Source organism: Rhinatrema bivittatum, chromosome 4 (genome assembly GCF_901001135.1).
Source record: "Rhinatrema bivittatum chromosome 4, aRhiBiv1.1, whole genome shotgun sequence".
In the NCBI taxonomy this organism is placed as follows: domain Eukaryota; kingdom Metazoa; phylum Chordata; class Amphibia; order Gymnophiona; family Rhinatrematidae; genus Rhinatrema; species Rhinatrema bivittatum.
In genome coordinates this window covers 447,804,395-447,831,100 of record NC_042618.1, presented here as the reverse complement: position 1 = coordinate 447,831,100, position 26,706 = coordinate 447,804,395, and the positions used below count along the sequence as shown (strand labels likewise).

The 26,706-nt window shown below is 45.6% G+C and overlaps 1 protein-coding gene across 2 annotated transcripts in view; it reads right to left on the bottom strand.

Annotated features, from left to right (window-relative positions):
- Positions 1-26,706, bottom strand: part of POC1B (POC1 centriolar protein B) — a 124,292-nt gene that overhangs the window by 2,416 nt on the left and 95,170 nt on the right. For both annotated transcript variants that reach the window (XM_029601642.1, XM_029601643.1), the window contains exon 11: positions 7,429-7,620. In XM_029601642.1, coding sequence (XP_029457502.1) covers positions 7,429-7,620 — 192 coding nt within the window. The remainder of the gene's footprint in view (positions 1-7,428; positions 7,621-26,706) is intronic.

The window sequence follows — 26,706 nt, the reverse complement described above, 5'->3', positions numbered from 1 at the left end:
CACCATAGAGAGTGGACTACAGTGATAACAGGTTACATAAAACTGCTTGCCCAAAGTTTCTGTCCTTCTTTGAAAGCTTAGCAAGACAGTAATGGGACATTAAAGTGTGAACAGATACCCAGGTAGCAGCTTTGAAAATATCTTCAAAAGAACTTCTTGAAGATGAGCCACTGAAGAAGCCATTGGGTCTCACCTGATGGGCTCTTATGGAATCTGCAATTTGCAATCTTGCTAAGGAGTAACAGTGCTGAATGCACTCAACCAGTTGTTGGACAAAATTCTCTTTGCTACTGTCATGCCCAGCCTATTAGGGTCATAAATACAAAAAGCAAAGAGGTTTTACGATGTAGCTGAGTTTATTTCTTATATTAAATCAAGGTTATTTGCAGTCTTATGTATAGAGGGCTCCCTCCCCCTCATGGGTGTGAGGCCTGGGAAAAATCATTGGCAGCATAATGGATTGATATGGAAGGCTAAGACTACCTTTGGCAGAAATTTAAGATGAGTATGAAGGACCATTCTGTTGTGGAAGAACTGTGTATATGGAGAATAGTGGTCTAGAGCCTGCAGTTCGCTTACTCTTTTAGTTGAGGTTATTGTCACAAGGAATACCACTTTCCAAATCAAAGATTCCAGCAAAGCTGACGCCAGTTGCCCAAAAGGAGACTTCATTAGTTGAGAGAGCACCACATTCAAGTTTCATGAAACAGGAGGTTTCCATATCAGAGGTTTGACATGCCATAGATCTCTCATGAATTGTGTCATCTCTCATGAATGAATAGATAAACGGAGGTAGGCTTTCTGTCTACTGGAGCATGGTAAGCTGCTGTTGCGCATAAGTGTACTCATACTCAAGAGGTGGCAAGGCTAGAATTAGAGAAGTAAAGCAAGTACCTCAGTAAGTATGTAGGCTCATAGGAAAAAGGATCAAAGCATTTTATTGGCACCATTTTGAATATCTTCATTTAAATGCATAATTTCTTCTAGTTGATGGTTTGTTAGACGAGACTAAAATATCCACTATATCTCTAGGTAGACAGATCTGGGATCACTGAGCATGCAGCATCCAAGCTGTCAAGATGAGAGCTAAATGGTCAGGGTGATTAAGCATGTCTTTGTCCTGAGGATCTGTCCCTAGACAAATGAGAGGACTGCTGGAAATTTGTACAAGATATACATACCATGCTTGTCTGGGCCATGGTGGAGCAATGAAGCTCAGCCAGGCATGGTCCTGAAGAACCTATTGTACTGTTTGGGCAATAAGTGGTATCAGCAGAAAAGAGGACATGAAGCTTGTTCCCCAATCAAAGAGGAAAGCATCTTGAGCCAGTCTGAGATCGCTTGGAAGAACTGAGCAGAATTAATTTAGTTTTCTGTTCTCTTGTAACACGAACAGGTCCACAGATGGTTGACCCCAGAGTTTGTCTGCCACTGATCAATGTAAAGATCACTCATGTGGAGAAAATATTCTGCTGAGCCAATCTGCTAGCACGTTGGAGATTCCCAGAAGACAGCTGGGCTTGTATTCCTAGTTGCCCAAGTCCAGACCCTGAGTGTTTCCTGTCAGAGGGGTCATAATTCCATTTCCCCTTGTTTTGTTGACATAAAACATGGCAACCTGGCTGTTGGTCTAAACCAGGATACTCTTGCCTTGAAGAAGGTGTGAAAACACAGAAGGCATGGCTTTTTTTTTTTAATCACTCACAGCTCTAATAGGTTGATTTGAGACAGACTTTCCTCAAAAGACCAGATTCCCTGGGTCTGACAGAATCCAATGTGAGTACCCCATCTTTTCTTGGAGCTCCCTCTTGAAGGACATGGGGTTGCATCACCATCTCAACTCCTGAACAATGTCCTAGAACATCTAGGCTACACGGAGAGTGGCTGAGTTAGTTGATCCCATTGGGAACACAGACCCCAATGGAGGTAACAAATATGGAGGTGAGTCAGTGGAACCACATGGACGACTGCTGCCATATGTCCTAAAATGACTAGGAGAGATTTTGCTTTCAAATGCTGAGAGGAGAGCAACTTGCAGATAAGCGCAGACACGGTGGCTGCTCGATTCAAGAGTAGGAACACCCTCTCTTGTATTGAATCTATCCATGCTCCTATAAACTTGAGTTTGAGTGGGTGCCAGATTCAACTTTTAAAAGTTGATTAGGAATTCTAAGCTCTGCAGAAGGAAGATTAGTTTGTGGAGGGGGCTTATGACTTCCTCTTGAGATCTTGCTGTAATCAACCAGTCATTCAGATAAGCGAAGACTTGTATCCCCTGGTGCCACTACTAAAGCCAGACATTTGGTGGAGACTCTTGAGGCAACTGACAAGACCAAATGGAAGCACTTTATATTGGTAGTGGGCAGAATCTACTAGGGGTGTGCATTCGGTCCCTACGTATTGGCAATCCGCAACGGATGTGCCAATATTTGTTGTATTCGTGGGGAAGCGAAACGTATCGCGATTCCCCACGGATACAACGAATTTTCGCCGAATTATTCGGCTGCCAATTTAAACAACCCCCCCCCAAGACTTACCAAAACTCCCTGGTGGTCCAGCGTGGGATCCGGGAGCCATCCCATGCAGTTCAAAATTGCGCCGATAGCCTTTGACCTGCTATATCACAGGGGCTACCGGTGCCATTGGTCAGCCCCTGTCACATGGCCATCGGCGCCATCTTGTGCTCCTACCATGTGACAGGGGCTGACCAATGGCACCGGTAGCCCCTGTGACAGAGTAAGGGCAAGACTATCGGCGCCATTTTGGTTCCTGGCACCCGACGGCATGAGAAGAATTGGCAGGTAAGCATAGACTGATACTCCAGTTTAGCACAAAAATATTGGAGCTGATCGGTCGCTGCTCGGCAGCAAGCAGCAAAACAGTTGGAAGTGTCACAATCCAGGCCTAGGCAGTGGAAGCAGATAGAGTAGGTGTGTGTGATGGTTCATATGAACCATCACACACACCTACTCCCACAAATACCGACCTTAAACACACTCACTGCAGGCTTCTTGGCCTTCTCCATATCCTATATTCTTATTTATTTCTTTTAGAACTGAGACGTTCTGTGGAAGGGCTGCTGAGGGATCAAAGAGCAAAAAAATCACACTCTTCCAGGGCGCATACACAAGGCCACAATGAGGTGATCAAAGGACAATATTTCCCCTACCATGTGGTAGCTCTGCTGCAGGCAGGCAGGGGTGTGTGTGTGTGTCAGGATTGTCCTGGAACCCAGTCAAGTCTCCCCTTCCAGAGGGGAAAGGGAAGCAGCGGGATTGGGGCCTACCAACCCCCCAAAGGCGAGTTGAGGCACAACGACTGATCACTGAGGCGCCGACACAACCAACCCATCACAGGCAGCCAGCCTCGGATAGGTGAGGTCGCCACTGCAATCCCCAGCTGAAGATGGTCCAACGACTGCCAATGCTGCTGCCCGACCCTGTCCTCCAAGGAGATGCGGCAATCAGAAAAAAAAAAACATGTATCAGGGACAGAGCCCCAGGGACTGTTCCACAAGAACATGGTAGAGGGCGAAGACATTTGCTTCTTCTGAGAAAGAAGAGGACACTGGAGCCACTTCCACGATGTTCATTCACCTCAGAATCCGACCAGGAGTGCAGTCCTAGGCCAGCCCTGAGGCGGTGGAAAGCAATCTGTTGTGACCGCCCAGAGGGAACAATCCATACCCACCCACATGCACCAATGCTCAGGCAAAAAAGGGCAACTGGAAGCCCTTCGCTGCAAAAGCGCGCTGGGTGAACTCATGCCATGGTAACAGATCCACAGATGGTGGCACACCCAAGATCCTGAGCGCCGAGCTTGTGGGAGAAATCCCAAGCCCCAGCGAGGACCAAGAACCACGTGCCTGAGTCGATGGCTACACGCCACCTCACGACCAAGCACAGAGTGTGTAATGACACACTCCTCCGCACTATATGGTACAGACTAACGCGGGGGCAGAGACCATGCCAAAAGATGGCAGAACTCTAGTGTGGCTGAGGACTGCACAGCCAGGGAGAATACTGCCTGCAGTGAAGGAGGCCCTTGGAACAGATGTCTAATTTGTCCTAACCACGCAAGCTGCACATCAACGCCACAATAACTCCAGCGGAGTGGAGAGGACAGTGTGATGATGTCTTCCCCAGCACCACTGGTGCTCTGGATAAGGCATGGTGGAGGATGGCAGTCTATGGCGTTGCCTCCTTCAGTACCAGAGAACACAGCAGAACCGGCTCACCTGCAAGACCCACAGTGAAGTCATTGGCAAGCACAGGTGCTTATGGAGGACTGCGAACATGTCCTGTGATCTGTAAGCAGTTTGCCCATAAATAACACCAGTTCTGGCACCACAGGTGCCCACAGACTTCGATCGCCCGGGGGCCCCAAAGAAGCCATGGGAATCTGTAGGGAGAGGCCCTGCAGTCCCGCACAGGTCATCGATATCAAAAGGAACCAACAATTGCTAGTGCTGACAGCAATTTCCCTCGGCTCACCGATTCGTCTGGTGGTGTTAATGCTGCAAGCTCAATGGCCTCACAAGCATTACAGCCGAGAGCCTCGCTAGCACACATTAACATTGATGGTATGCGCATCATTGGCTGAAGGGGCAGTTCTGTGTTTTCCAGTGCTCTGTAATGGACACCACCCCAGAGCCCTGAGGGCACCAGGCCACTGCATACAGATGCACCAACCCATCAAGGTGCCTCAAGTAGATGGCGACCTCTACACTCGATGGCCACAGTTGTGACAAGGGCGCTCAATGGTGAATCCAGTGCCTGGTCGATGGGGCTTGACATAGTCGAGGCAGTAATGAGAGGCATCAGTGGTCCAAAACCTCTCCGGTGGCCCCACACCTTGATGGCTTCAAGGGCGTCAATGATATTGGGGCAGCACCACCTCGCAATGGTATTGAGGTCATGTTGGCATCAAAGTTGCACACCTCAACAACCTAGTGGGGTCAACAGCATCAAGGGCTTGCCACCGCTTCGACTTCATCAGCTTTTAGGGTGGCCATGCATACACCTTGATGGATCAAGGGCGTTGATGGCATCCAGGGCTCTCTGGAGGCATCAAGAGCACCATGGGCATCGAAAGCATAGCAGCATCGATGGTACTGTGGTCACCACAACACTGAGTGCAGCGAGGGTACCAAGGCAACGAGAGCCGCGAGGGCACAGAGGCATCAAGTGCATGACTGTGGCAAGTGCCTGAGGGCACCGTGCCAAGGGGTCAAGGGCCCTGAAGGCACCGTGACCTCGAGTGCATCAAAGGCACCATAGCATCAAGTAACTCAAAGGCATCGAGGTATCGAGTGTATCAAGGGTACCTTGGCATCAAGTGCATTGAGAGCACAAAGGCACTAAAGGTCACCAAGGCACCTCGGGCTCTTGCCACTCAACCGTGGCAAGAGCCCGAGGACATCGTGCCAAGGGGTCGAGTGCCCTGAAGGCAGCGTGACCTCGAGTGCATCAAAGGCACCGTGATATTGAATGCCTCAAAGGCATCGAATGCATCAAGGGCACTGTGGCATCGAATGCATAGAGGGCACCGAGACATCGAGTGCACAGTGGCAAATGCACCAAGGGCACTGTGCCAAGGGATTGCGTGCACCGAAGGCATCGTGCCAGAGTGCATCGAAGGGACCATGTCATCGAGTGCACCGCATCATGGCACCAAGGGCATTGAGGTCTTGATGCCCAAACTGGTGCAGCAAGAGTCCAGTTCCATCGATGCTGATGGCATCGAAGGCCATTGTGGCATTGTGGGTGGTCATGCACCTTGATGCAATGAGGTCCAGATATCGATGCGTCGGACGAACAGTGCACTGGTCACAGATGCGCATGGGCAACCATTCATGGGCATGGCACCGAAGTGCAGTAGCAAGCAGCTAGCCCATGCTCCGCTCACCCTGTCTCCCAGGAGGATTGCATTGCCAAGGCTGGCAAGCAGGAGGGGAGGCAATGTCACCCAGAGCTTCCGCCTGTGGAGACTAGTTCCTCGAAATGTGGGGAGGATGAGTTCTCGTCCCCACAGGAACTGCATAGTCCTCCATCCTTCCACCGTCTGAATCTACCGATGCCAAGCGATCGGTGAATTGCTATGGAACTCCTGCCTGGGTAGAACTCAGGTGAGTCCCCAGGCTCAGCGGCCTACATGGATCACCGACGGACTGCATATTCCAGTCCTGCCAGCACTGTGGAAAAAGCAAAAAAACAGATGGAGCAAAGAGGACACAAGTACAAAAACCTGCAGGTGCAATTTTTTTTTTTTTTTAAACAGACTGTCAGGCTGCACAGGGGAGAACCCACTATGCAATTGGCAGACAGTTGGAAAAGAAAGAAAGAAAAAGAATGAAAGAAAAGCTGCAGCTCTAGAAAAAAATCACTTACAAAACTGTAAGAAGCGAGCAAAGTTGAATACTGTGAAAAACATTTTCTAATAAAAAAGGAGCATGAGCCCCACAATTGCGAGACGACAGCTCTGCAGAAAAGAAGAGATTGAGGGGCTCTGCCTAGGGGGCAGGGTGATGACTACAGCTGCTCATGCTCAGTGGGGCATGCTGAAAGCTCTAGAATCTTTGAGATCAAAGTTCCATGCTGGGCTCCATCTGATGATGTCACCTATGTGTGAGGTCTAACATCCTGCTGACCTAGGAGAACTCAGAAATAGCAGTGCAGCAGCAGCAAGAGCCAAAACCAAATACTGAGATTCAACAGCTTCAAAAATGGAAACTTGCACCCCCTGCTTTTCAGAAGGGAGATTGGCTGGAGGGAAACACTGAGGAACACCAACTAGAACAGAGGGTATTTAAGAGTATGAAATAACTATAGCATGTTTACAAAAAAAAACAAAACACATTTTCCAAAAGTTTTTTGAAAAGTGTCTCAAGTTTCCAATGTTCCAAACCCCTAGAAGCTCCAGGGCTTGCGATTTTGCCTGCCATTTTCAAATGTGGGTAACCAGGCAGAATAAGAGTGGAATTTAATCTCAATGCACCAGGGTTAGCAAACCTAACCCAAGCTGCTTTAATTTCAATGATTCCAAATTTTCAACAAAAACGTAATGGATTTTTTTTTGAAGATGGAACGTTGCCTCTGAAAAGCCATTAGAGAGGAGATTTGAAAGTATAGTTAGGAGCTTTTGTTTTCAGTTTTTTATTTTACTTTCCCCAAGAATTTGCCAGCACTTATTATAACCAAATGGCAGAAAAATCAGTGAAAAAAATGACTCCTCACCCCCCCCCCCCCCGCCTCCAATGATTTTCTCCTGCTTTTGTTGATTATAATAAGCAATGAAAAATTCCCACAGAAAATAAAACAAACTGAAAACGAAGGTCCCTAACGATACTATATCCAGGCAGTGAAAAAACAAAAAACCCCCAAATTGAATCACAATCCCAAAGATTGGTTCTGGTCATTTTATACTCACCTGTGTCAAAATATCCAGTTGTTCTACAATGTGCTCTAAAGTGTTGCTGACTACTGCTGAGATGCCCACGGGGTCTTTCTTCTCTTCCTGCCAGGCGCTCACAGGTGGCGGTGGGGACGCGGGGCACTGCTGAATATCCGCCCTTCCGTCCTGGTAGGCTGGCAAGCCGTTCCATTTGCGGGTTGCTTTTGGCTTCGCGTTACATGACGTAACCAGGGAATGGCGACAAGAAGAAAAGGGGCAGAACCAAAAATTATTTTTGTTGCACGATTTTCAAGACGTCAGCACAAAAACACAGGACGCAGACATGTACAAAAGGCTTCGGTTTTCCCTTCCTGTATCAAGTCCAACTTCAAACCACATCAGTCCATTCGCACCAAGAAGAGAATTCTGGCAGCGAAAGACATGTGAGCGAACAAAAGCTTGCAGTGTAGGGAGAAACCTCATTAATGTTCAGAGCTCCTGCTACACCTTGGTTATATCTGTTTAAGAGATTAAGGGTTCCACTAATAAATGATTAAACAAAAGCCAACATAATTCTAGCATCGGATAGAAGGCAAGACGACGTGCAATTACTGTCATTCAAAGGCAATATTTCTATTTGTTTATTAGTTTGTGGCACAAATATATAAGCCAGCTATTGAAAACAAGGACGGAAGAAGAACACAGAACAGAATAAGAGAGGGAAGGTGGAAGAATAAAGGTTATGGTCCTTTATTTTCTCTCATGCCTTGCTCAGTGTGATAGCCTGTTCTCACATTTATACACAGAATTTAATCCGACTGCCAATGCTACATCGCAAGGAACGGTTTGGGACGGGGAGTTAGAACTCCGAGACTGCAATCCCTGCATTTTCACTTAATCTGTGATGGTGGACAAGTTCAGTGTCTTACCATCACTTCTGAGGATAATTACCATTCTCTGGAGAGCTAGCATGGAGTGAAAATATTAAACAAAACAAAAACAAAAGTAAATGCTCAAAACAGCGGTTACACAGATGACTCATCCTGGGGGTTATGTTTCTTAGGCACTGCATAGTCTTGCTTAAGCTGATGTTCCCCCCTCTTCCACTCCCAAAGGCTTACTCTGCTACAGCTTTACGGGGCTTATTCTGAGAAGCGGTAACTTTCAAACAGGCGGGCAGGTGCACACGTGCCCAAGGATGCGGCGGTTTGATAACATGCACGCACATGCGCACGTATGTTATAAAAACAGCCCGGGCGCGTGGACGCGTGCATCTAATTTTGCAAGTGGGTGCGCACAGACGCGCAACATCCGAGCGTGAGCTGCGGAAGTGGGGGGATTTTATAACAGGCGTGCATCCACGCCATGACCAGTTTCACCAGATCATCCAGTTTGCCCAGTTGAGAGCTGGGTCCTGCGAACCCCGCTGGTTCTTTAGTTTGTACTGCCCCCAGTTAGCCCAGGCCTCTTAATCCACTCAGGGCTGCCCAGTTTTTATTTATTTATTTTTAAACTTACACCTCCCCCATAGCAGAAGTAAACTTATGCGGCATTGGACCTTAGGTACTTGCGTGCACATCTCTCGGCCTCTCCCCAGAATGCCAATGCCCCGCCCACATCACGCCCCTTTTCCTCCAAGGCGAGATGCGCGTGCATCCGCCCACTTTATAAAAATCGGGTGGACCCGCGCCGGTGCTAGTTGTGCAATCATATCCCGATTTTGGCACACACAGCTCTTAAAATTCCCCTCTACATATTACAATTATTAAACAAATTACACCTCCTCTCTCTCTCATGCTTTCAAAAATGACCACCTTAGACATCAGCTTTACTGTACAGGACTCCTCCCCACTCCAACCGGCCGCTGATGCGCACAGCTGGAAAGGTACCCCCACCTCATAAAGAAATAAACAGCAGACGGGGGCAGCAGGCACATTCTACCCCGGGCTCCAAAAAGACAGAATTTTAAGTACTAAACCTATCACAGGGGCCGATGCAATACATTTTGCGGAAAGCAGGCGCTGACTTTTCAGCGCCCCTCTTTCTTTGCGCACGCATGGCGCCCGCAAGGGGGGGCGCCATGCAATATGCAAATTAGGGGGTTGCGCGACCTTAGCGCCTCCTTGCTAACGCGACCCCGCGGCAGCTGCCGGTTATGAAAACCAACGCCGGTAAACTCGCATTCCGTTGTCATTACTGGCAGACGGCTGGTGATGAAAACAGATGCCGAGTTTACCTGCGTCGGTCTTCATAACTCGACGGACTGCCGAAGTTTTTTTTGGTTTTTTTTTTATATTGAAGTACTGAAAAGCAGTTTTTTCTGTTTTTCTGTATTTCTTCTACGTGCACTCAGCTATTAACGTCTGCTCCAGACGTGCGGTAAAACAGGTGCTAATCCCCCTGGTTCCATTAGGGGGTGGATTAACGCCTATTTAACCCGCGTCCGACAGCGGGTTAAACAGTGCGCTCGTATGACCGCACTGTATTGCATCGGCCCCACAGTGAAGCTCTGGAACGAAGGGCCATGGGATGGGGGTGAAAGGAAGCAGACTCAGGAAGCGTGGTGGATACATGAACAATCTCCCTGCGGAGGTGGTGGAGAGAAGGACAGTATCAGAATTCAAGAACACATGGGAGAAGCACAGAAGATCTCTGAAGGAGTGTAAGGAACCATAAAGCTGGACAGGAGATGTGGATGGGCAGACTAGACGGTCATATGGTCTTTTATCCGATTACTACTACTACTACTTAACATTTCTGTAGCACTATACGACATACACAGCGCTGCACAAACATACAAAAAGACAGTCCCTGCTCAGTCGAGTTTATAATCTGTGTTGTGTTCTACTTTTTAGGACTTTGTGTAGTTATTATTTGCAAGCAAGCCGTTGGCAGCATTTACATTCAAGTCTGTGATGATCAGCAAAATAGCAACGGAAGAAAAAAAATGATTGTCGGGATGTCAACTGGAGAAATCCTATAGTGTCCATAAAGTGCTCGGGCAAACTTATTTTAACCAATAGGTGAAAAAACTGACAAACACATCTGCTTAAAAGCACAGTGGAAGCAAATAAACCTGGATAATCTAGATGAAGAATAATCAGAAATGTCAATTTATTTTTTTTTAAACTTTTGTAATCCTCTTATCTTTTAAAACGTTTGCTTTTGCTCCCATCAATTTAATAATTAAGAGGCTGATATACTAGCACAGGAAAGCATTCTGCAAAAGCTCCTTTGCTGGCAGTACCGTATCAGCAAATAGTGCATGTTAGTACACTGGCCCCCCTAAAGCTGTCATATCTACCTCTGGTCAGCAGACGGGTTCCTCCAGACTGAGACTGCCGCCAAGTCCGTGTCTGCTCCTCCACCCGAGCGGCACTGTGCCAGACAGAGCAGTACAATGAGGGAAGACTGCACCCACAGCCCCCAGCCTAAGGCAGTGCAAGGGCAGACCCTCTGACACATTGGCATATTAAAAGTAAATTGTTTCATGCTCTAAAAGAAAACCCATTTTCCAACCTCTTATGGGTCTGGGAATTTGTTTTGTTCTCTTTTCAGTTTAGTTTTTGGAGGGAGGGGAGGGAAGGGGATGTTAGTGACTGGTACAGAGAAGGGAGGAAGGGGAACTAGCATAGGGATAGGCTAGGAGGAGGAGTGGGCATCTTGGGGATAAATGGCAGAGAGAATCAAATAAGAGAGGGAGGAAAAGGATAGGATATGGAGGGGGGAGAGAGGGATGATTAGATTGAAGATGGCAGAAGGATGGCAGATGAGAAGAGCAAGAGAATCAGAGATGGGGGGGGGAAGGGAAGAATCTGGAACTGGGGAGCGAGAGGAAAGGGAGGCTTCCCTTACCCATCCCCCCTCTCTCACATCTCTGCTCACCCCCTATTTCCTCTCTCGCAGACACTACCTGTTTCCATCTTTCGCTCTCTCCTGACCTCCTGCTAACTGGCCAGCAGGAGGAGAGCAAATCACCATACGCGAGCCCCGTGGGTCAGATCCTGGCAGTAGAGGATGACGGGACCCAAGGCACTGCTGGCTCTCCCTTCTCTGCTCTCAGCTGAGCAGCCCCACCAGACCCGTCCCTCACATCTCCTGTCGTTCCATGGGGCAAGGGCCAGAGTTTGCAGTCCTTGGCATGGCATAGCAGGAGAGCAGGGATCCTAACTAAATCATGCAAGAAAGAGAACTCACAGCCGGCACAGGGCTTCCAGGTTTCATTTTACAGCTTTATTTTTAAATTGTAGGGAGCAGGCTTGACCTTTCTTAAAACAAAGGGGGTGGTGGTGGTGAAGGGAACGAACACCCATTAAAAAAATCAACCTTAGCCATCAGTGCATGTGATATCAAAGACAAAACCGCTCGTGTAAAGTATGGCATAAGTACTTTTAAAAATATCATCGCTCTGGAAGACTGGCTTTCTAAATGGCTCAAATTACAAGTGAAAAGAGCTTGATGGTTTCAGGCAAGAAGTGAATTCAGACGACCGCCAACACTGGGCCCCGACTTTTACAGACCTGGGTACTGCTACGCAGATTTAAGAGAAAAAGCGCAGGACTGCTTCTACGGCCAAGTCCAAAAGCAAAGCACGTTCAAGCAGGCTGCTCGCCCTGTAACATTTTTGCTAGCAGCAATTTGTTATGGGGGGTGACAGCTGCTTGGTTTTGATTGTAAATATTACTACCATTAACATCAAGGCTTGGGGGTAACCAGCTCGGAGCGGCAGTTGCTACCATAAGAAACTTGCTGGGCAGACTGGATGGACCATTTGGTCTTTCTCTGCGGTCACCACCATGTCAGACCCCCATCTAGCTTGGTACAAGCTCAGCAAAACTGGCAATCTCTGCTTGGAGGAACACCAGGGAAGTTGAAGGTCATAAGGAAGTCTGCACTGCATGGTCTGGCTTTAACCAGTGCCATCAAACCTGTCTGTGTGCTTTGTTTGCTTCTGCGGTTTTGTATGCCACTCACAGCTTCTGCATCGGGCGGCATATAAAAGCTGTAAACCACTGTGTATGTGCAAAAAATAAAATAAGAGAAGGAAAAGAAACTAAAACAAGTCAGGATCAACACCACCCCCCACTGTATCTATGCCCTACACCCTCACGGTCCTACCCTGGGTCCTCATACTTATTTCTCGGGAGAAGATTTTGGCACCAGGGAACTTTAAATTACTGGGTCTTTTTTTTTTTTTTTTTCTCTTAGAGGTACTGCAAACTATAAACAAAAAAAAAAAAAAGAGAAAAGTGAAAAAAGGAAATTCAGTCCTGGGAAAGTTTGAATTTCTTATCTTGCTCCTGCTGACAGAAATACAGAAAAAAAGCAACCTCAGACTATTTCAACAGGAAACAACTTCAGCCGCATGCCGGAAGCTGATAATAAATGCAGTAAAAGAGGAACTTCAAAAAAACAAACAACTGTAACTAAAAAGAAAATCACATTAATGCGCGTCACAAGTTACAAAAAAATTGTCCCGAAATATTCAAAAGCCTATTCATTGCGATGGGGGGGGGGGAGGCTTCACGTAGTATTTTGTTATGATTTGCATTTTTAAGTAGCAAATTTGGTTTTTTTGGGTTTAAATACTCTCCTTTACAAATCCAAGCTCAAGCCAAGATACAAATCAGTTATAACAGGTAGGGCTCACAATCTAAGGGGCTGATGCAACAGAGCGCGCTCGGCAGTCACTCGCAGTGGGACGCGGGTTAAATAGGCGCTAATCCACCCCCCAATGCAATAGGCGGATTAGCGCCTATTTAACGCGCGTCCAACGCGGAGTGAATGCGATAGCGCTCATCACATGCAAATGCATGCGAATGAGGCTATTACTCATTCACTCCGCATTAAAAAAAAATGAGTGTGCATCTCAGACGTGCATTTAGCTGTCAGGTAATAACGCCTGCCTGGAGCAGGTGTTAATAGCTCAGCGCATATAAAAAGTACAGAAAAGCAGAAAAAACTTCTTTTCTGTATTTAAGTAAAAAAAAAAAAATAAAAATAAAAAAATATATATATATATCTCAGCAGACCGCCGAATTATGAAGACCGACGCTGGTAAACTCGGCATCGGTTTTCATAACCGGCCGTCTGCCAGTAATGAAAACGGACACCGAGTTTACCGGCGTCTGTTTTCGTAACTGGCAGCCGCTGTGGGTTCGTGTTAGCAAGGAGGCCTCCTTGCTAGCGCGACCCCCTAATTTGCTTATAGCATGGCACCCCCCCTTGCGGGTGCCATGTGCACGTTAAGAAAGCAGGCGCTGACACTTCAGTGCCCGCTTTCCGGGTTTTTTTTATAGCATCGTCCCCTATGGGCCTGATTTACTACACATTTTTCCTATAGACACTAAAATCTGGCCCTGGAGGGTGAACTGAATTGCCCGAGCTTGTAAGGTGAGTCGTGTCAGGGGGATAAGCTTCCCTGGGTCTCAGCCTGCTGCAGAGTAGAGAATTTAAGAAACTTCCTTTTACCTGCACTTTTTATACGCAGGGAAAAATGAAAATGCCTCTGAAATAACAGGGTGTCCTATTTCAAAGCACTCAACCTGCTCCATAATTCAGAAATGACTAGTTTTGTATTTTTTTTTTAGTCCAAACTACAAAGCAGAAAAATTGATAACACAATCTGCTGACCTTCTGTCTCATAAACAAATCGCAGTCATGACATCACTGCACTACGTCAATTAGCTCTCAATCCATTTATGAGTCCTGCCAGCCACATCAACACAGGCTCCAAAAATGCAATAAACAACCCTCTCACAGAACGCACTTAATCACCCTATGGGTTCATGCCACCAACATTAGTCATATTCTCAGGGATACAACATATTTATTTCCATGTCGTCGTCTAGCATTTGTGGAACATTTTTATTCTGATACTTTCATGCTCCTAAGTGCCATTGAAGTCCAAGTTTATTTTGGTTGGCATCCTCCTCAAAAAATAATTTGTGAAAATGTGTTGAATTAGCACGGCGTGCGATAGCTAAATAATTAGAGTCGGGGCGGCAAGGGGGCGGACTTGGCAATGTCTTCGCTGGCGACGATAAGGTTAGTAACCTTATTGTCGTCAGTAGCGCGCCGAATAGCGCCACCTTTCACGGTGGCGCTATTTGGTGCAAAAGCCAGCAGTGCAGACACCACGGTGGTGCGAAGGCTGCCGGCTTTCGCAGGCCCGCCCCCATCCCCCCTTTCACCACATTCATCATTCTGCGAAAGAATGATGAATCCAGGCCTAAGTTTGAAACTTGTGAGTGGCAGTGCCTAGTGCCAACTGCCAAGGCTTCAACTGCAGCTACTGACCACTTGTGCATCTTTCATGTGCACTCATTATTGAATTATCTTAACAAAACTCAAAATCTAACCAAAATGGACAGTAGCTATAGGTAAAGCCTTGACGAAAGGCCGTGAGACATATCTCATCTGCATGTCACCCCATGAACGAGTTTGCCTAACGTCTGAAGAGGCAAATCCAGACAGCTGACGGTGAAAAAAGAGAAGATGGACATCTTCCACCTATGCTAACTACCCTCCTCTCAGGCACAAGGAACGAGGGTAGCCCCTGATACAAACAAGAAGCTAGAAGCCTGTAACAGAGCAGGATACTAGAGCAGCTGGAAACCAGGAACATGAATGAGGACAAAAAGGAATGCTGAAGGCAGAAACTGGAGACAAAGAAAAAATTGACCTCCACAGCCTTTGCAACAGAAGAGGACCAGAAGTGCACTCTGTTAGGCACACGCACCTCACAACTCTTTACTGCAAATTTACTACAGGTTTTATTCAGGAGTACCACCTAGGTAGATATAAGTAGATGAATTGTATTGTTTTGAGGGTCATTGGCAGACAAATATAAAATAAATCAATAGGCAAAGTACTTTAGATTAGCTTTATATCCCTGCTCCTTAGAAATTTAAACTTGATAACAAATCAACAAAATGAATATGCAGATAGTAGTCCAGCAGTGAGAGGGCAGCTTTCCAGTCTTTTGAACTGAGTGCTACATGTATGATCATCTCCCAGCTGGCAAGACGTACGTGTGCACTCGGTGCAAAGAGCTTCTAGCTCTCGGAGAACAAGTCCGATCTCTGGAGACTAGAGTAGCAGACCTGGAGGAGCCAAGGGAGACAGAGAGGTATATAGGACGTAGTAGAGAAGTCGCACCACCACCTGACTGCCCCTGTGCTATCTTGGAGGAGAAAGATCACCTGGAAGGAGAGCATCGCCTTGATGATGCAGGAAACAATCCTGTAGCTAGGACCTGCCCTCAAGATGATGTAGTATCCTCTTGCACAGAGGTACGTGCCCACGAGGCAAGGGTTAGGATGGTTGCTGTAGTTGGTGATTCGATTAATAGGAAGGTAGGTAGTAGGAAGCTGCCCAGAACAGATGTCTGGTATTTGGGTGGGTTAGACATTACTGTAAATAAATAAAATAAATAACTGGGTGGTAGGTGGATGGGAGGATCACTTGTTAACTTGCAAGAGGTGTGGCGGATGTCATTTGTCACACAGATAAGATTTTAGTGCTAGGGAGGAGCCGGCTGTTTTGGTACATGTGGGTACCACTGACATAGGAAAGTGCAGGAGGGTGGTTCTAGAAGCAAAATTTAGGTGTTTAGGTAGAAAGTTGAAATCCAGAACCTCAAAGATAGCATTCTCAGAAATGATCCTCGCTCCATGAGCAGGAACCCAGAGGCAGGCAGAGCTCCACAGTATCAATGCATGGATGAGACAATGGTGCAGGGAAGAGGGTTTTAGGTTTGTTAGGAAGTGGGCATCATTTTGTGGAAGGATGGCCTCCATCTTCACCAGAGTGGAACCAGGCTGCTGGCACGAACCTCTAAAAAGGACATAGAGCAACTTTTAAACTAGATGATGGATGAAAGCAGACGGTCGCTCAGAAGTGCATGATTTGGAATGATGTATCTTTGAAGGATACTAAGAGAACAGGAAAATTAGGGCATCCCAGTAGAGAGGTTGCAACATGTTTGGATCTACCCTGACATAATCCGCTGTACACAAGAGCGTAGGAAAAGTTCCTGCTCATGAGAACAGAAGTGATAAATCGTGGGGCTAGTATGGTACTAAGGTACCCATGCAAATGTTTATTAAAACTCCAAGAGGAAAAATATATTTTTCTTGAGCCAGAAAAATTAAGGGGATTTTTAGATGGGAAGGGCAGAAGTGTGATTCTAGTGAAAGTAGGGGGACGCACCTTATGTGATAGTTTATTCCTTTCTGAATAATGATGTGAAAAGAGTTTCTTTATTATACTTGTACATACATCTTGGCTCCAAATTTCCTTGGCAATCTGAGATCTGGTGTGATTTCTGAAAATATGTTTATTTTGATGCCTATGGAGAAATGCTTTGCATGATATCTATTCTTTTGATATATGATTGCAATATATCAAATTGTAAAATAAAATAAAAAAAGCCTGTTGAGTCTCTGTCATCCAACTGAAATATCAGGAATAAATATGAAGACTCAGACTCTTGCTGTGAATCAGAGAGTAATATGGGAGGTTCTTCGGATGTTGTTTTGTCCCTAGATGAGTCATGGGACTTAAGCTGTGATATGTCTTATGTAGCTTGATAGGGAGAAACAGCAGACTTTACATTTTAGCTGCTACCAATTCCGCCCGATTTTATAACATGCGCGCGCAAGGGGCTACACAATTGTGCAACTTGCGCGCGCAGAGCCGTGCAGCCTGCCTCTGTTTCCTCCCCCCCCCCCGCCCCTTCCTCCTACCTAACCCGCTCCCCAGCCCTACCTAGAACCCCCCCTTACCTTTGTTGAAGAAGTTAAGCGTGCCGGCCAACCGCCGGCCCGCGATCCCGGGCACAGCGGCAAATGGCCGCTGTGCCTGGAGGCTCAGGCCATGCCACGCCCTGGACCACCCACGCCCCGGGACATACGCGCATCCCGGGGCTGGTGCGCAATCAACTCTCTAGTGCTTGCTGTTATCTTTTTGTTTAGCAAGTGCTCAAATACAAATACCTAGATCCTGGTATACTGACTAAGTATGTGTGTTGATGTTTGTTTGATTGGGTATTGGACAAGCCAGAGTCATAGAAGCCCCTTGGTATCTCCCTCTTTCCTGAGAATTTGCCCTGAAGTAGGCTATGCGAGTACAGGCAGAGCCCCTCTGTATATTCTCTGAGGGTGGGTGTGGGTGCGGCTTGAACTCAAAATACCTTCTTTCAAATAAATTATTCTTATTGAGACAATACTGCACTAAATTCCTCCCTTCTGCTTCCAAAGTAACATAACAGGGAGGGCCAGTTTGTCTTAGTTTATTTAATTTCTTTATAACCATCAAGCACCAGTACAGACACACCAAGCAAGAAACTGAAATGATGAGCTCCAGCAAATGCCTTAACTTGCACAGCCCAGAGGTTCTTTGTCTTGAGGGAGTATAGAACCAGAAACATGTCAGATCACATCAATTCTGGTCTCAGCTGGAAGACCTGCACTGGTAGTTTGAAAGCAATGGAACAAAGTCTAACATGGGTTGGGTCAATGACTTACTGACAGTACTGGAGATTTGATTCCCAAGACTGCCTTTTGATATTTTGGATAGTTGAGGCTGCAACAGCAGTAGCATTCATAGCCACTAGTCTAGGTGGAAATTCTAGTCATCATTCAAAAGCTATTCTTTTTGGCCAAGTTTAAGGTACACATATGGGGTTTTACAGAAGAAGCTGCAGTCTGTGGCTCCAGGTAGATAAGTAACATAGCAAATGATGGCAGATAAAAATCAAGTTGGCTCATCGAGTCTGCCTAGTTGTGATTCTTCCACTTTGGGTAGACCATGCTCAACTCAACATCAGTTCCCCACTCCCCATGTATTTAACATGAACTTTCAAACCTGTTCCTACCACCGCCCTCCATATCATTCCTAAGTGTGCTCGGAATGTTTTAAAGTTATGGCTTTTGCACCTCCTCTTGTTGACCATATCAGGCCTAGGTATCTTCCTTTGAAATTCTTACAAGCCCAACACCAAATCCAACTCCCAGCTCCCATTTTAGTTTTCTAATAAACCACAAGCTACCAAACCTAGTGAAACTATCGATTCCCAAGGTTGTCTTCCAATATTTGTGATAGCTGAGGATGCAACTGAAGTATCATAGCCAGTAGTCTGGAGTAAGGGTGGAAATTCTAGTCATCATTCAAAAGCAATACTTATCGGCCAGGTTTAAGGTACACACGTAAGGGTTTTACAGAAGAAGCTGCAGTCTGCAATTTTCAAGTACACATAACCTCAGCATAAACACACATAACCTAGAGTCATCAAAATGCTGTAAATATAGCGTAAATAGCATCCACGTTAAAAAATGGGCGTGGTTAGGCAAATTGTAGAGTTACCACATCACATAGATAAATATCAACACACGGAACATTATCACGTCACACATTATTTGTTTTTAACACACACATATTATTGCAGGTCATAACACCCCCCCACAGCTGTTATCGTACAGAGAGAGAGAGAGAGAGAGAGAGAGACTCTGTATAGAGTCAATGTGATATGCAATACATATACCACTGAAAGAGGGTACACTTTCAACTCAAGACAGGTTTGGGGGGGGGTGCTTTTACATATACAGTCAAATGAATTAACTGCACATTAGATATGACTGATTAATTTCTATCATTTGAATCAATGAAAGGTACCAACAAGAGGAGTTGATTTGTACAATGCAGTAGAGAGTGCTTTATAATAATCAACTCCTCTTGTTGGTACCTTTCATTGGGTGGTGGGCTTGTTGGGTGCATCAAACCCAGTATCCTGTGTCCAACAGTGGCCAACCAAGTCTCAAGTACCTAGCAAGTACCAAAACATTAACGGCCCGATTTTAAATGCCCGGCTTGCGTAAAAAACGGGGGTTATGTACGTGCCCGGACCTTGTGCAAGCCGCACGCATTTTAAAAGGGGCCCAGCCGCGCGCATAACCCTTGTTACATGCACAAGAGCCGGGCCAAAGAAAAGGGGTGGTCCGGGACAGTCCAGGGGGCATGGCTGAGCTGGAGGCCTCTGTGCTGGGGGATCGCCCGGGAGCTGTTGTAGGTTCTACAAACAGTAAAAAAAAAAAAAAAAAAAAGAAAAAAAGGTACGGCTGTCTAAAGAGTCGGGGAGAAGAGGGGGGAAGGGGAAGAGAGAAGGAGGGGTAGGGAGGGGGGGTTAGGAAAGCAGCGGCCTGGAAGAGGCCTGATCTCATTGCCGCGCGTAAATTGCAATTTTCACCACCCCCTTGCATGTGCCGCCCCGGATTTTATAACATGCGTGCACCAATGCGTACATGTTATAAAATCACGTGTCCATATGCGCGCACCGGGTAGCGTGCGCACATGGACACGCACACTTGCCCCTAAATGAATAGATCAAGCTACTAATCCTTATTGATTAACAACAGTTTATGGACTTCTGCTCTAGGAACTTATCCAAACCTTTTTTAAACCCAGTTACACTAACTGCCGTTACCACATCCTCTGGCAATGAATTCCAGAGCTTAATTATGCATTGACTGAAAAAGAATTTTCTGTCCTTGCTTATCTGAAAGAGTAAATAACCAATTCACATTTACCTTTCATAATTTTGTAGACCTCTATCATATCCCCCTCTCAGTCGTCTCTTCTCCAAGATGAACAGCCCTAACCTCTTTAGCCTTTCCTGATAGGGAAGCTGTTCCATGCCCTTTATCATTTTGGTCGCCCTTCTCTGTACTTTCTCCAGTGTAACTATAACATTTTTGAGATGTGGTGACCAAAACTGCACATAGTATTTGCGATATAGAGGCATTATGACATCTACCATTTTATTTGCCATTCCCTTCCTAATAATTCCTAACATTGTTTGCTTTTTTTGACCGCTATAGCACACTGAGCCGACAATTTCAATGTATTATCCACTATGACACCTACATCTCTTTCCTGGGTGGTAACTCCTAATGTGAAACCTAACATTGTGTAACCACAGCAAGGGTTATTTTTCACTATATGCATCACCTTGAAACTATCCACATTAAATTTCATCTGCCATTTGGACACCCAATCTTCCAGTCTCACAAGGTCCTCCTGCAATTTATCACAGTCTGCTTGAGATTTAACTACTCTGCATAATTTTGTATTATCCGCAAATTTAAGCACCTCACTCGTGCCCCTTTCCAGATCATTAAAAATCACCGGTCACAGTACAGATCCCTGAGACACTTTTACCTTTTTCCACTGTGAAATCAGACCATTGAATCTTACTCTCTGTTTCCTGTCTTTTAACCAGTTTGCAATCCACAAAAGGATATTGCCTCCTATCCCGGGACTTTGTCGAACGCCTTCTGAAAATCCCAATACAACACACTTACTGGTTCACCATTGTCCAAATGTTTGTTCACCCCTTCATAAAAATGTAGATTTGTGAGGCAACACTTCCCTTGGGTAAATCCATGCTGGTTGTTTCCCATTAAACCATGTCTATCTAAATGTTCTGTGATTTTATTCTTTATAACAGTTTCCACAATTTCTCTCGGCACTGAAGTCAGGCTCACTGGTGTATAGTTTTCCGGATCTCCCCTGGAGCCCTTTTTAAATATCAGGGTTACATTGGCCACCCTCCAGTCTTCAGGTCCAGTGGACTACTTTAATGATAGTTTACAAATGTTTACTAATAGGTCTGAAGTTTCACTTTTGAGTTCTTTCACAACCCTGGGGTGGATACCATCTGGTCCAGGTGATTTACTACTCTTCAGTTTGTAAATGTGGCCTACTATACCTTCCAAGTTCACCATAATTTGGTTCAGTTCATCTGAATCATCACCCTTGAAAAAAGTCTCCGGAATGGGTATCTTCCCAACATACTCTTCAGTAAACACCGAAGCAAAGAATTTTAGTCTTTCTGCAATGGCCTTATCTTCCCTAAGTGCCCCTTTAACCCCTCGATCATCTAATGATCCAACAGACTCCCTCACAGGCTTTCTGCTTCAGATAAAAGTTTATATTATGGCCAACTTCTTTTCAAATTCTCTCTTAGCCTGTCTTATAAATGTCTTACATTTACCTTGCCAATGCTTAATCCTATTTTCCTCTGATGGATCCTTCTTTCAATTTTTGAATGAAGATCTTTCGGCTAAAATAGCCTCTTTCACTTCCCTTTTTAACCATTCCGGCAATAGATTAGCCTTCCTTCCACCTTTCTTAATGCTTGGAATAGATGTGGACTGCGCTTCTAAGATGGTATTTTTAAACAATGTCCACACCTTTTGAACACCCTTTACCTATGTAGCTGCACATTTCAGCTTTTTTCATTTTGTGGGTTTTTTTTTTTTTTTTTAACTATTTCCTCATTTTGTCAACGTTTCCCTTTTGAAAGTTTAGTGTTAGAGCCATGGATTTACTTACTGTCCCCCCTTCCTGTCATTAATTCAAATTTGATCATGTTATACTCACTATTGCCAAGAAGTCCCACCACCGTTACCTCTCTCACCAGATCGTGGTCTCCACTGAGAATTAGATCTAAAATTGTATTCTGCTTAAACACATGAGTGCATAGTTCCAAACCCCATCCCCAGAACACTCTTGAAACTCCCTCTTTGTATGTGAACATTTTTTTGTGCAGCAAAGACAGTACAACCATACTTCACCCTTCTTAAAATTTGCTTTCCATACACAGGGGCTACGTACACACGTATAAGCCAATTTTACACACACAGCCCTCATGTAAGTCTTTGAAAATTACCCCCAAAAAGCATCTTTCTCTGCCTTTGCTACTCTGTGGCAAAGTGCTGGTAGGGTGGAGTGGGGGCCATTTCGAATGGAAGGTTGGTCAGCATTTTAACAGTTCGAATAGCTACTAATACAGGGCTTCTCAAACTTTTAGCCAAGATGGCCCCATTTTAGCATTTGAAAATTCACATGACCATAGAAAATCAAAATAAATTAGCAGGGTGTGGTTCCCCTCCAATAATCACTCCACCTGATCCCCTCCAGAGGATCCTCTCTTACAGCCTTGACTATTCCCTATCATCCCTTCTAGTCCTTGTTGCATCCCATAGATGTCTCCTTTCATCCCAATGCTCTGTCATCCCTCCATCTTATCTCCATCCCCTATTTTTCTTACCTTCCAGCCTCACCCTCCTGTCCAACCCTTCCTGCATGTCTTCCCAGTTGCTTTTACATTTCCCCATTGATTTTGTCTCCTCTCAAACCCTAGCCTTTTTCTACCCCCATACCTTCTCTAGCTGATCCAATCCTCAGACCCGTCTTGCATCTGAGAACATCTGATCCCTCCCTTCGAAAAAAACACCCCTGGCCAGGGTCAGTGGCAACATTTTCCTGTGGGCCCTGGGACAATGGTGGATGATAACTGGTGGGAAAGGAGGGCAGGCTGATGACAGGGGTAACAGCTTTCTCTTGAATAGGTTCAGTGGTGGGTGAGGAGAGAGGAGCAGTGGCCATCTCCACCAGCATGTGCACACTCAGCCTCTCTTTCCCCTCCCTCCCAAGGCTAGTTATGAACCTGAATGTGATCTACGTTCATAACGACATTCAGCAAGGAGCCTCTGAGCCAATACAAGCTCACAGGTCCTGCAAAGGCCCTGCTCCCTCCTCTCACAGGGTGGGAGCCACTGCAGGACTTGTATGCGCTGGCTCACAAGTCCCACACTGACTTCTACTATTAATTCTGCTAGCGCTTGAAGAGCATTACCAATTGAGGCCCTTGTGACCCAAGTTGAAGGTTCTGTGACCTCATTTGGGGTCTTGACCCATAGTTTGAGAAGCCCTGTTCTAATAGTTTCCCATAGAAAGTAATGGGGAATTTTGTTGGAGGTTCACTTGCCTGAAAATACTGATCACCTATGTCTGGTTTTCAAACTTGCCTGAGATATTCACATTTTCTTCCTGCATGTCAAATCTGGTGAATTTTCATCTTTTTTTTTTCTGGAGAATTATTGTGCCTACAGAGAGATATAATTCTTTCCAACATTCCCTAAATTGGAAAGCATTAAATGACCTAAATATTTTGGATTCAAGGACCAAGAGGGTCAAGCTTAGTAGCAGGGCTCTTGACTTAACATTATTCATTTTTAAGCTCTTCCATCTATTTTTATGATTTTACTTACAAACAAGAACTGCTGTGTTTTTACAGATTTACTTCTTTTGCTTACATCACCAAGTTATTTACTGTTATGAACTTGTGGACATGCATATTAACCCTCAGTCGCTTCCTTTAATTACATTCATGCACAAGCTAAATACAGCTTTATTTGTATTTAGCTATAAAACAGACAACTAAAACCCCCACTCATGAGTCACTCACTATAAGTGAGAACAAAATAGCAGACCACTGGAAGCTATTGAAGATAGCTTCCAGTGTAAATACCTGGATTGTGACTTAAAAGAACTAGTTATAAACACAACAGAAAGAGCCTTGCCGACATAATACACTTCACAAGGTGGAGGTTAAGAGAGATTTTCTAGGAAAACAGGGAGTATAAAAATGTCCAAAAGGCTGAACAGTACCATAGAAAAAGTGAATTTTCCCTCTGCATCCTGTATGAAATTATTTATGCACCAAAGCAATGTTCACAAACTGTCAACAATGTGAAGGCAAGCAACATGACAGCACTGTATGTGAAAAACAGAATCAGAGACTCACTACAAGACAGGAAAAAAAATGACAAAGATGAAAAACAGATGGCCCATCCATCAAATTCAGTCTCCTTTTGATTGTTCTTTATTACAGATTGCTTGTTTGCTCTGCAGAACAGGTAGCATGAAACCTGGGACGGACTAAGAGACACCGTGAATATGCTGCAATAAGCACAAGTCTGGATTTGCAATAGGCAAAGCAGACTCGTGCATACAGTGGCAGATATCCGGATAGACTATTGAGAAAGATGTCTTTTTGCAGATGCTACCAAAATGTGCAGCAACAGGATAGACGCCCCTGAAGACTTGGAAAACATGAGGAGGGATCTAGTGAAGCTTGAGTAATTGTCTAAAGTCTGGCAGCTATGATTTAATCCTAAAAAAATGCAGGATCATACATATGGGCTACAAAAATGCAAGGGAGCAGTACAATATAGGGGTGAAATTCTTTTATGCATGAAACAAGAGCACAATCTGAGATCGATTGTATCTGATGATCTCAACATGGTCAACCAGGTAGATAAGGAGATGGCAAAAGCCAGAAGGATGCTTGGGTGCATAGGGAGAAGAATGGTCAACGGAAAAAAAGGGAGGTGATCCTGCCCTTGTGTAAGTCCCCGATGAGACTGCATTTGGAATACTGTGTACAATTCTGGAGACAGCACTTTCTCAAAAGGATAAACCAGTCAGTCCAGAGCGTGGATACCAAAATGGTCAGTGGTTTTCATTGCAAAGCATATGGAGGAGACTGAAGGATTTGAATAGGAGAAATAGGGGAGATATGATAGAGAAAATTAAATACATCCAAGGCATCAAAGCATATAAGGAGGCCTCTTTCAACAGAAAGAAGGCTCTCAGATGAGGGGGCATGGGATGCGGATGAAAGGGGATAGACAGGAGAAATCTAAAGAAATATTTTGTTACAGAAAGAGTTGTGGGAACAGCCTCCCAGTGGAGGCAGTAGAGACAAGGCCAGTATATGAACTCAAGAAAGCATGGGGAAAGCAAAGGCAATTTCTGATGGAGTGGTAGGAATTGTAGCGTTGAGCAATTGGCAGACCAGACTGGCTATATGGCCTTTTTCTGCCCTCATGTTTCTGCTAAACCACCTTCCACTCAACACACTTAACGTCCCCAGGTCAGCCAGCTGAGTACTTCGATCTAACCTGCTCCTCCTCCTCCTGTATGGGTCAGATCAGCTGTTTGACCCATGCAGGAGGGAAACGAGTGGGTGAGAGGTGAGAGAGATCCAAAAGGCAGGCAGGAATAAACAGTTGCCAAACTGAAGAGCAGGCAAAGAGCAGGGACTGGGATTGGTGCGGGAAAAACAGAGAGAGAGAACTTGAGGATTAGGGAGAAGAAGGGAGACTCAGGAATTGGGTGAAGACTTGGGAAAGGAGTGGATGTGAGGCAGTGGGGACATGGGAAAGTGAAGATATTGAAGGATGCAGGGGACAGTGGAGACGCAGGAACACAGGGATTGGTGGGAGGGGCATGGCAAGAATTTGAGGATTGGGTCAGGAGTACGAAGAGAGACTGGAAATTTGAGTGGGCACAAACCGCAAAGGATCGGGGAGAGAGCCATTGATTTGGCGGGGGTATGAGTGGGGCTGATTGCAGAAATGATATGAGAGGGGCTGGTGAAAAGAGTGAGAAGGGATGAATTGGAGGGCTGAGGAAGCAGTAAGAGTGGGAGGTGGAAAGCTGGTTGCAGTACTGCATGTTACTGCTAACTTCCGCTTACAATCTAAGTTTTGTACCTGAGGCAATGGAGGGTAAAGTGACTTGCCCAAGGTCACAAGGAGCGACAGCAGGACTCGAACCCTGGTCTCCTGGTTCATAGTCCACTGCTCTAACACTAGGCTATTCCTCCTCCCTCCCATATGTCCCCTCACCAGCTGCTCTTCCCTCCCCCCTCTCTCCCCTAATGGATGTTGCTTGCCACCCTTCCTCCTCTCGCTCAATGCTACCTTTCTCTTCTTTCTCCTACCCAATGTTGACCTCATTTTCTGCTTCTTTTACCCAGTGCTGCCTCTTCCTCCTCTCACTCTGTCCTGCTCTTACTTTCTGAAATATAAATTAGTCAGTATAAATAATCTTGGGACTCAATCTAATAAGTAGTAAGATTTGTACTGTATGTCCCGCAGAGAAATTTTATATTCTGAAAAACACTGAATTTAATTGGCCGATTTGGCTCTTTCTGGTTTCTATTTCCCCTCAGTGCCGGACATATCCCAGATGAGTTAAACTGGATCACTTACATTTTGTGGTAAGAAAACTTAATATTTTCTTAGGTGTCAGAAAATTCTATTGATACTTGATTATTAAAACTTTACCCACAGGAAACTTCCTTATAATACTGCTGTATAGGCAACTCTGGGGGTCTCCCTCCCAATCCTGGCTGAATAAGCACTTCCGATTTGCTTACCAAAAATCTCTCTTGACTTTACCTATGGTGAAGGAAGTCCTTCTAGCTTGGCGCAGCCCTTCCAGCACATATGGAGCCACAGTTGCTACTGCTGTCTGCTCCCCTCCCATCACACAGCCTGATTGTGGTCTGCAGAGAGGGCCAAACAAAACTGCAGCTCCATCAGCCACTCCTATCACCTGTTGTCACTCACTCTGCTGCCCCCAATGCCAGCCCCCTTCCTCCCACCTGGAGAGAGAGTG